This window comes from Dipteris shenzhenensis, chromosome 7 (assembly GCF_047967505.1).
Source record: "Dipteris shenzhenensis isolate YYH24624 ecotype China chromosome 7, Dip_SZ_1.0, whole genome shotgun sequence".
NCBI classification, from domain to species: domain Eukaryota; kingdom Viridiplantae; phylum Streptophyta; class Polypodiopsida; order Gleicheniales; family Dipteridaceae; genus Dipteris; species Dipteris shenzhenensis.
Window position 1 is genome coordinate 33,403,859 of NC_141602.1, and position 10,932 is coordinate 33,414,790.

Genomic DNA, 10,932 nt, shown 5'->3' on the forward strand with positions numbered 1-10,932 from the left:
CTAGCCAATGAAGCATATCCTCTACGCAAGCGTGCATGCATCGCGGGTCTCATGGTGAAGATGGGTTCAGAAAAGACGACCCCAAGGTAAGTGCATGATGAAACTCAAAATAGGACTCATCTCGCATGACGGCTCGATATGTATTGAAGATCATAACCTTGGTTTTACCCAAGTTGACCTTCAAATCATGAGACTCATAAAAGGATTATAGTGCGTCAAGGTGTCTCTGGAGCCCCTCTGCTCAGGAGGATAAGAGAGCCATGTCATCTGTGTACAATAATATCCGGATCAGCATGCCCGCAAGGGAGCAACCTACCCCACCCTGTGCCTACATCATAGTTTCGAGCTCGTTGATGTAGAGGCCAAACAAGGTAGGTGATAATGGGCACCCTTGTTTTACCCCAATAGTCCTCATGATCTCGTCTGTCCACCAGATCCTATCCATACTCTGCCTAAAACTTGCTCATAAAGTGCCATGACAGCCCAAATGATCTCCTGGTCGTAACCCAAATCCTGTAAGCATCGTATGAGGTGAGCTCTTGGAACGCTGTCAAATGCCTTGCGAAAATCCACAAAGCTATAGTAAACCCTCTACTTATGTTCCCTCGCCTCCTCGATGATACATTTGAGTGCGAGGATATGGTCCGTGGTCCATGGTCCCATGATCCTGCCTAAAATCGGCATGTCCCGCTGCTCTAAGTCCTTGACACTCCACAAATCTGCTGACCTCAGAATCAAGTACTGATGCATAAATCTTGGACATGACATGTCCAATCATAATGGTCTTGTAGCTCTTTGGGTTCATGGGATCCCCTACCTTGTGGATGGGTGAGATAGTGTTGATAGTCCAGGTGCATGGGAACCCCAAGCAAACCGCTTCATTAAATAGCTTGGCTAAGATTGGGGGCTAGGAGGTTAATCCCATATGCAATGAACTCAATGCATAGTCCCTCATGATGCTTTTCTTGGACATTATGAAGTTTCATTACGGCATCCTTCACCCCCCCCTAGTCAAGAGGGTGCAAGAGGACGTGGGGCTTGGCATATGTGATATGTTAGGGACTGGTTGATTTGGGATATCATAGAGCATGCGTGCATAATCAATCCACACCTGAGTGTCAATGAGTGGTGGGGGGGATCGTCCCTTTATAAATATCCTCTAGAAGTCCTTAGAGTTGTTATTGAACAGAATGTTCAGTAGCTCCTCCTTGTTTTGACACATGAAGTCCAGTTTCTTCCTGCATACTAGACAACGATACTCGCATAGCGTCTCTGGTTCACTTGAAAGGCTATTTTTTGTTTCGAATCTGAGCTGACGGCATAAAGCCTTACCCTCATCATCGTACCAGCTATTACACGGTACGGTCCTAGGTGGTGGTGGGCGGGTGGAGCGGGTGGTATGGGGGAAGGCGTGAAGAGCAGCCTCGTGTAGTGAGCGAGTGACTAGGGCAGCGCGATCCTCTAATAGGGGTATAAAGTCAATGTATGCGAGAAGTACGTACAGACGGCCAGAGTAAGTAGGTGAGTGATCGCCGTGATCAAAGCATATATCGTGGTAGGTGGAGTAAGAACTCAACGGGGTAGAAAGTGCTGTGCAGCGAGGGGTAGAAATGCTAAAGAAAAGATAGGTGTGATCAGCCCCTGGAGGGAGAGGTGCTACGGTAAAGTCAATGATACGAGATGTGAAGGCAGGGGATCCCATGATGTAGTCCACAACACTGCAGCCTCCCCCATGCAGAAAGCAAGTGAAGCCACCTGATGCGGGCCATCTGTCAAGATCATTATATATAATAAGAGAGGGAGAGCGGGATAGGGAGACGGAGAGGGAGAGGGAGAGGGAGAGGGAGAGAGTTGTGTGTGTGTATGTGTGTGTGTGTGTGTGTGTGAGAGAGAGAGAGAGAGAGAGAGAGAGAGAGAGAGAGAGAGTTCGTAGCAAATTGGGGGATAGCACTATAAACCAAAACAGAAGCGTATGGGCAAGGGGGCATGCAACAAAAAGTGTTCATAAAGCACTGCAAACTTGGGTTTGGCTATAGGGAGGGGAAGGGAAAGGACCAATCAATTTAAGCCATGTGTCAGTGTTTTGCACCAGTGGTGACATAGTGGGTGCTTGGAGACACAATGGCAACACGTGGTACCATGCATTTGCAGTCGTTCCAATGAACACGTTGACAAAATTAGCTGGTTCTTGCCACCACATCGGCCATAAACATGATTTGGCCGTGCGTTAAGAGGACGGAGATTGTCGGATGTAGGATGGGATCCTACAACGAGCCTAGACTCCCACCACAAGCCTTTCATATAGGCTTTGTCCAAAAAGGACAAGGATAAGCATTTTGCTTTGTGTCCCATTATCCTTCAAATCCCCTTACGAGAGGGACATCATAGATAAGTTGCTCATAGATATTCTTCTCTCGATAGCAAATTTGCTATCTTTTTAAGACATAACTCTTTACAATTTAAGAGGGGGTATTGATGATATGTAAAGTGCACTCCTGCACATAGTGTACAAAGTGTGGTGAAAAGGGAATATCCCAAGAATAAAGATTGAGTGTGAATAGACTGAGAGACCATAAGGGTTTTCTAAGTAGGATTTGTCTATATAACAATGTAATGTCATTCATTTTCAATAACAGAGTGTCCATATTATTTACACATCTAGGTGCTAGGAGGCTATCACACTCCACTCTCTTCAACTGATAGATAGCCCATTTACTTCTTTCTTGGACGCCTTCACCTTTGCAAGCTTTGAGGTTTTGTTCTTTAGCTCTGAGTTTCCTTCTTTAGCTTTGAGTTTTTATGAGTTCTTTAGCTTTGAGGTTTTGCAAGTTCCTTAGCAAACCACATTGGTGATCCTTTCAGCTTGTTGGACTTCTAAGACTCTACATTCTTTCGGCTCTTGTATTGAAAGTAAGAATTGCATGAGTTCTATCCTGAGAAATGTTAAATTTTAATTCTAACCACTCATGCCTAGCACGGCATTGTTGATTCTAACCACTCAATACCTAGAAATTTTTTCAGGGTCTCTTCCATGGGTTCTTTTGCTAGATTCTAGTTGTTTCGTAGCCCTCTAATCCTTGAGCTACCTTTTAGCATGCTTCTTTACTTCATTGTCATGGATGATTTTTTCATGTTAGTTTCGTTAAGAAGTGAAACTTTTATATTGGCATCAAAAGTTTATATGCCCTCATAAAAATAAAATTTTGAATCATTCGTCAAGATTTGAAAATTTTATGCAAAAATTTTAAAAATTTCGCTAGGATTTACATATTTAACTATTGTTACATAGAGATGATGTGTCCTTATATTAAATGCAATCCAGCATTGTGATTGGAGGCCAGGTGGTGCCATTAAAATAATCATGAGTATTGCCAGAAGGCTACTTCTTTGGCTTTGTCTTACCCATTCAGAAAATGTCTTTTTACCCCTTCTTGCGATGCATCCCATTAGCATATGACTTGGAATCTATCTTTGATCTAGGAAACAAAGTTAACTCTTATGCTTTATTTCATTTTAGTTCAAAGTGCTCCGGTTAACCTCAAAAATATATTTTTGCTTCTATATTAATGAAAAAACAGTCAAGAACAACAAATGGAAAAACTAAGCGGCAACCAAAGGGAAGTCCAAGGGTTTGTTGAGAGGTGAAATTGTTTCCTTGGAGGATCCAAGCTAACAGTTGACCTCCTAGGCTAGGCCATGGAGTTCAATCCAACCAAGTGTATGAAAGGTAGGAGAGGAAGCTAATAGATATTAGAGTAGCTACCATTATAATCAATAAGATTTACATTTTTTGTTTTGTAGATGGAAGAGGGATAATGACAATCTAAGGCGAAAATGTGTGATATGAGAGGGAGAAAGGACAAGAAGACAAGAGGCACTGAACATGGCAACCGAGGGTGTGAGATCGAGAGAGAGAGAGAGAGAGAGAGAGAGAGAGAGAGAGAGAGAGAGAGAGAGAGAGAGAGAGAGAGAGAGAGAGAGAGAGGAGAGAGAGAGAGGGAGAGCAGGGGATAGGGAGAGGGAGAGGGGGGTGGGGTGGGGCGATGGTTGTGGTTTGAAAGGGGGAAGGACGAGAGGAAGAATGGATAGAGTGAATATGATAGCTTGCGGGCGAGAGACTTAAGCAAAGAGGGACAAGGAAACTATTGTAACTCCCAGTTGAGAGAATTGGGTTGCAAAGAGGAGAAAGAGGGATAAAATATTCCAAGTTGGGTTGACAGATTTGGGCTATGAGAAAGCGAAAGGGGCAAGAAACATGACAATTGAGGATGATAGTTTTGGGAGGTGAAAGGTGGCCATCATCAGGAGAAGGGGAGGCATAGTAAGAAAACAGGTGGCAAGGGATTGGGGCCTCTTCAAAGGAGGGTAGGAAGCTAGTTGACAAAATAAGTGAGGGGGAGGGTTTGCAAGAGTGGGGGAGGACATATTAGCTATGCAAAAAAAAACTGGGAGGGGAAATGGCAAACCAAAGGTAAGAGATCTAGGCTATGAGAGGGAAACAAGATAGGGTGAAAATTGGAGCCCAAGGGGGGGTAATTTATGTAGCAAGAAGGAGAAAGGGGGGGGGGGTTGCATGTGGCACCTCAGGGGTTTGAATGATATGTTAGCTTAGGGATGTGGCACATCAGGAGTGTGAGAGAGTTCTGTTAGCCTAGGGATGAGAGATTTGGACTAGAGAAGGAGAAAAGGGGAGAAGCTAATATGGCAACTTAGGTGTGAGAGATTTGGGATGTGAGAGGGAGATTGGAGGGATAAAGGCCTTTTTCCAGCTAACGTTATTTTATGCTGGTAAACTTAACATAGCTATTTCAATCATGTTAGTAAACTTAACATAACTATTTTAGTTATTGTAAAATTACTACTACCAACACAATTCCATTCCCATTGGTAACCATTATGTCATGGATCTTAACAAGAAAGTCCAGATATTTTCTTTCATAAAATGGTACATCTTTACATTGTGATGTCCATTCTTTGAGCTTACGGTGACAATAGTTACTTTTCAAGGTCTTTCAAACACCATCTTGTCTAGTTTTGACTTGGTCTCAACCTTCAAAAATACATGGCAAAATTCTTGGTTAAGGTAGAATTTTCCACTATTTGACCTTTAAATTAAATCCTCATTTTCTATATTTCACCTTGTCTCCCTTCACAAAAGGTTCTTATAGTACCTATTTCTAGCAGTTCAACTTCACACACACACACAGAGTTTGCACAACGATTTCATTTGCAAGCGATTGCATTATAGCACGCACGGGCTTCCATCATAGGTGCTACAAAGTACCATCCATTCATCTTGACGATCGTTCGCATTTCACAGAACCTAAGGAAGGGCTCACACTTATGTGTATTCACTTGTTTTCAGTGCCAATTGAGGCACTAAGACCCTCCGAAGAGATCTCATGGAGAACTCTTCCCCCCCACCTTATGTATTCTATTGAGCCCGTTATCTCTATGTCTATGTATTGTTTGTTCTCACAGTCATAATAGATCATGTGAGTACTTGGAAGAAAGTACCACCTAGGTCATCAATTCGATTGATGCTACATGATTATGCTTGGCTGATAGTTACTTATTGCCTTTTCTCTAGATATACAGACTTCTCGGCTCATGCAACCACATAAGTGCATGGAAAAATAGTGCTACAATTGGATGTGGGTTGATCATCATCCATGGGACTTCGTGACAATATGTGAGCTACGTCATAGCAGACAATCAATAGTTGCATAATATTCATCAATCTTCTGGAGCTCTTTGCTCTTACGTTGCACTTACATCAACTATACCAATTATTTAGATTATCGGCAGGTGCTTGAGGATGCTCGGGGGAATGCCATGCCTCAAGGGAACATTGCTCAAGCCAAATTTGGAGATGACCAATGCCATTCCGTTGGCTCTCCCTTGGGAAGCAATTGAACTATGGCCGAGTACCAATTCAATTTCTAGTATGTTGCCATAACATTGAATAAATGTATATATATATATATATATATACAGACACACATTATAACTTCGAATAAATTTAAATATATACATTGAAGAAAGCATGCCAATAATAAAAGTATTGAAGAAAGTATCTCTAATTTGAGTCCCATGCAGCTACTCACTTCTTGCAGTTGGTTTTCAAGCTTCAGCATGAAAACCAATTGCAAGAAGTGCGTTGCTTGAAAACCAATTGCAAGAAGTGAGTACAAGCTTTGCAGGTAGGATATTCATAGAGCGCTTATTATGGCAAGAGTACTTTCACGGATCCCACCCAGTGGGTGGAACTAGCAAAGTAAGTGTGCGACGAAATGGTTTGCATAAAAGCTTTCAAGATGCTCGGTCTGTTTTGAGAGTATCAGGTGAACCCAATTTGATAAAATTACCAAGGAATCAATAGGTTTGGTACAACCCAGCTTACATGCTTGAGAAAAAAGGAATTCGGAAGCAACGAAATGTACGGGGCCAAAGCATCCACTGGTCACGCACGGTCAAACTGGGAAGACCATGGCTTCTTGGAGATTATCGGCAATTCCAAGGCCAGCCTTAGGTCCAGGGAACAGGTGAAGGCATCGAAGGCTCAAGAACTGCGAGAGAACAGTGGCTGGGAGATATTGACCTTAGAGGAGACACTCACGTCTTTGGAACATGTGTCCCAGCTGCCTTCTGTCGAGAATTTTATATGCATCTTGCAGAAGTGCCGAAAAGAGAAAAACTTGCCATATGCCAAGCGCTTACATGCCTACATGTGCCAGAAGGGGTTGGAATCACATCGATCTCTCGGTAACTACCTTGTCCCAATGTTGGTGGAATGCGGAATCATGTGTGAGGCTTTGGAGGTTTTTAGCACGCTGGTTGATCGCAACCAGTATTCTTGGACTTCTCTGATCACAGGTTATATAGAATGCGGGGAATTCCACCATGCCTTCAACCTCTACCAGAAAATGCAAGAGGATTCTGTACACCCTAGCAAGCATACGTTTATGGCCCTTCTAAAGGCTTGTGCTAGATTGAAAGATGGGGAAAGAGGCCGAGCAATACATGCAGAGATTGCCAAAGAGGGATTGGAAAGAGATCCCTTTGTTGGCCCCACCTTGGTCGATATGTATGCCAAATGTGGTTACCTTGCAAAAGCACGGGAAATGTTTGACAAGCTTCCGGTTGGAAATGTAGTCTTGTGGAATGCACTAATTGGAGGATATGTCCAACATGGCCTTGGTGAGGAAGCGCTGAACTTTTTCGAACAGATGAAATTACAGGGTGTGTCTCCAAATGATGTCACGTTTGTTTGCACCTTGAAAGCTTGTGGCAGTGTAGGGGCCATAGACAAGGGCCAAGAAATACACACTGCGATTGTTAGAAAGGGATTGGAAAGAGTTTCTTTTATTGGCAGCACTTTGGTTGATATGTATGCCAAATGTGGCTTGTTTTCAAGAGCACGGCAAGCATTTGACAAGCTTCCAGTTCGGAATGTAGTTGCGTGGACTGTGCTGATTGCAGGATATGCTGAGCATGGGCTCGGTGAGGAAGCTCTTAGCTGTTTTGAACAGATGAAGATCGAGGGTGTAACCCCGGATGCTGTCACTTTTGTTTGCAGCTTGAAAGCGTGTGGCAGCATAGGAGCCATAGACAAGGGCCAAGCAATACACTCAGAGATTGCCAGAAAGGGATTGGGAAAAACTAGTACAGTTGGTAACACCTTGGTGGATATGTATGCCAAATGCGGCTCGCTTGCAAAAGCACAGGAGGTGTTTGACAAGCTTCTGGTTCGAAATGTAGTCTCATGGAATGCACTGATTGCAGGATATGCTGAGCATGGGCTTGGTGAAGAAGCGCTTCACTGTTATGAACAGATGCAACTGGAGGGAGTGTCTCCAACTCCTGTGACATTTGTTTGCAGCTTGAAAGCTTGTGGCAGTGTAGGAGCCATAGACAAGGGCCGAGACATTCACGCAGAAGTTGCTGAAAAGGAGTTGGAAAGAGATCCGTTTGTTGGCAACACCTTGGTTGATATGTATGCCAAATGTGGCTTGCTTGCAAAAGCACATGAAGTTTTTGACAAGCTTGAAGCTCGAGATGTAGTCTCATGGAGCTCACTGATTGCGGGGTATGCCGAACATGGGTTTGGTGAGGAAGCACTGAAATGTTTTGAGCAGATGAAACTTGAGGGTGTGCCTCCGGATGCATTCACATTTGTTTCCAGCTTGAAAGCTTGTGGCAACATAGGAGCCATAGACAAAGGCCAAGAAATACATGCAGAGATTTCCAGGGAGGGGTTGGAAAGAGATCCTTTCGTTGGCAGCACCTTAATTGATATGTATGCCAAATGGGGCTTGTTTACAACAGCACGTAAAGTGTTTGACAAGATTTTAGCTCAAAATGTAGTCTCTTGGAATGCATTAATTGCAGGCTATGCTGAACACGGGCTTGGTGAGGAAGGGCTGAACTGTCTTGAACGGATGCAATTCGAGGGTGTTGCTCCCGATGCTGTCACTTTTATTTGCAGCTTGAAAGCTTGTGGCAGCATAGGAGCTATAGACAAGGGACAGGAAATACACGCTAAGATTGCCAGAAGGGGGCTGGAACAAGACCCTATTGTTGGCAACACCTTGGTTGATATGTATGCTAAATGTGGCTCATTTGCAAGAGCACAGGAAGTATTTGACATGCTCCCAGTCCGAAATGTAGTCTCTTGGAATGCACTGATCACAGGGTATGCCCAACATGGGGTTATTGAAGAAGCTCTAAACTGCTTTCAGCATATGCAACAGAATGGCATCCCTCCAGATGTTGTCACATGGAATGCACTAATTGCTGGATATGCCCAGCTGGGAGAAAGTGAAATTGTTTTCCATATGCTTGAGAGAATGAGAGAAGTTGGCATGAAGCCGGACAAGGTCACATTCCTTAGTCTTCTCACTGTATGCAGTCACGCAGGTCTAGTTGAGAAAGGCCAGATGTACTTTGAAGCCATGAGCAAAGATTATGATATTACTCCAACTATTGAGCACCACACTTGCATCATTGATCTTGCTGGCCGTGCAGGCCACTTAGATGAGGTGGTAGCAATGGTGGAGAACATGCCTTTCGAACCTGATCTTGCAGTGTGGTGTACTGTGTTGGGTGCTTGTCGCAAGTGGGGTAATGTGGAGATGGGAAGGCAGGTCTTTGAATATGCTGTGCGGTTGGATGAAAAGGATGCTGCTGCATATGTCTTGATGTCTAACATCTATGCAGATGCTCACATGCAGGAGGACGAGAAAAAAATCGAGGCAATGAGAGTTAAAGAACAAGCATGGAATTCTAGGCTTCAATTTCTTTGAAACTGAAGAGGCCATGATGCTAAGCTATATGAGCATTAAGAGAATTTTCGTTACACATGTACCGCAATGTTGTTAGAGATCAATGACCCCATCTGTGAGGTGGGGACAAAGGGGCATTGGATCATAGGGGGTTTGGGGGGGCTCTATGGCTGCGTGGAGGCGCCTCTGCAGATCTGGGGGGCTGCATATGCACAGCAAGGCAGCAGCCAAAAGGGCCCTTTTATAGGGCAATCAAGGGAGGCTAGGAGCCGACCATACAGGTCGGCCCATAGGCCGCACGAATCGGTGCAAAGGGCAGGGGATCGGCCCCCTGCTGGTCGGTTCTACAGCCCTGTTCCAGGGGCTATATACAGCCCTGCTCCCTCATTCTCCATCAGCCATTGAAGCCTACAAGAGGCAGCGCGGAGCAGGAGTTAGCCTACAGAGAGTCTCAGGTTTTGCCCAGCCCCTTGCTGGTCGTCTTGTGCTCACCTTGAGCACTAGTGGTAGAGGAATACTATCTGGAGCTCTCTGTCTCTCGTGTAGGCTGTTTATGCTCTATCTTTTGAGTGAGGTATACATGTGTGAAGCGACTCCGATTCGAATAAGGTTTGCAGAGTTCCATTTCATCTACCGCACGCTCTATTTGGAGATTCTTTTCTGTGTGAAATTTGCAGCAGACGTGTCGAAGTCAGAAACCTCTTCTGCCTCTGCTCTTCATAGTTCCTCCTCTAGTCATGTTCCCTCTCTCGAAAGCTTATTGGGGTGAAGTAGTCACACTGTACTACAGTTCACATCCTCAACATGAGCAAGACCAAGGCCGTTGTAGATATGACGCCCTATGAAGCTTACTATGGTAAGAAGCCCACTACCTCTCATTTGAGGATTTTTTGTTTTGATGCATTCGTATATGTGCATAAAGATGATGCGTCTTCGTTGGGTATAGTGAAGAATCTAAGGCATATTGCCTCTTCGACCCGGTGACGAAACATATTTTGATCAGTAGGAATGTGATCTTTGAGGAAGCGGCGTCCTAGGTAGATGAGGAGGTCGTTAAAATTCCCAGAGTTCCCACACCCCAGTTGACCATTATAGAATTGGAGAAGACTGAAGATTTCGAGGAGCTAGAGTGGCGAAAGGCTATGCTCAATCAACTTTGATGAGACGTTTGCCCCCACAGCCCGCATGATCACTATTCGGACATTGATTGCTTTGGCTGCCCATCACCGTTGGTCCATATTTCAGATGGACGTGAAGTCAACATTCTTGAACGGAACCCTGGAGTAGGCATATGTGGACCAACGACCTCATTTTTAGGTTCGAGGGTCTGCTTCAAAGGTATGCAAACTGAAGAAGACGTTATATGAGTTGAAACGGGCCCTAAGAGCGTGGTACTAGCACATCGATGAGTTCTTCTCGAAGATCAGGTTGAATCGAAGTCTATTCGATGCCAATCTCTCTCTTTTTAGAGGGACGACAAAGGATGGTTATGACCTTATACGTGGACAATCTGATCCTTACCGGTGACCATATAAGGAAGATCTCGTAAGTCAAGAAGTTAGTCACGAAGGAGTTCAAGATGAGAGACTAGGAATCTCCCCACTACTTCCTTGGGATTGAGGTCAAGCAGAATAAGGAAAGCATTTTC

At 44.3% G+C, this 10,932-nt stretch overlaps 1 protein-coding gene across 1 annotated transcript; it reads left to right on the forward strand.

The window, feature by feature from the left end:
- Positions 1–6,142: 6,142 nt before the first annotated feature.
- Positions 6,143–10,097, forward strand: LOC147900248 (pentatricopeptide repeat-containing protein At3g16610-like). The gene has a single exon (XM_087377472.1). It carries the CDS (start codon positions 6,438–6,440, stop codon positions 9,303–9,305), a length of 2,868 nt encoding a protein of 955 aa, XP_087233598.1. The 5' UTR covers positions 6,143–6,437; the 3' UTR covers positions 9,306–10,097.
- The last annotated feature ends 835 nt before the right edge of the window (positions 10,098–10,932 follow it).

Coding starts and splice junctions, on each gene's coding strand:
- LOC147900248 (XM_087377472.1), top strand. CDS start 6,438: ATGTACGGGGCCAAAGCATCCACTGGTCACGCACGGTCAAACTGGGAA.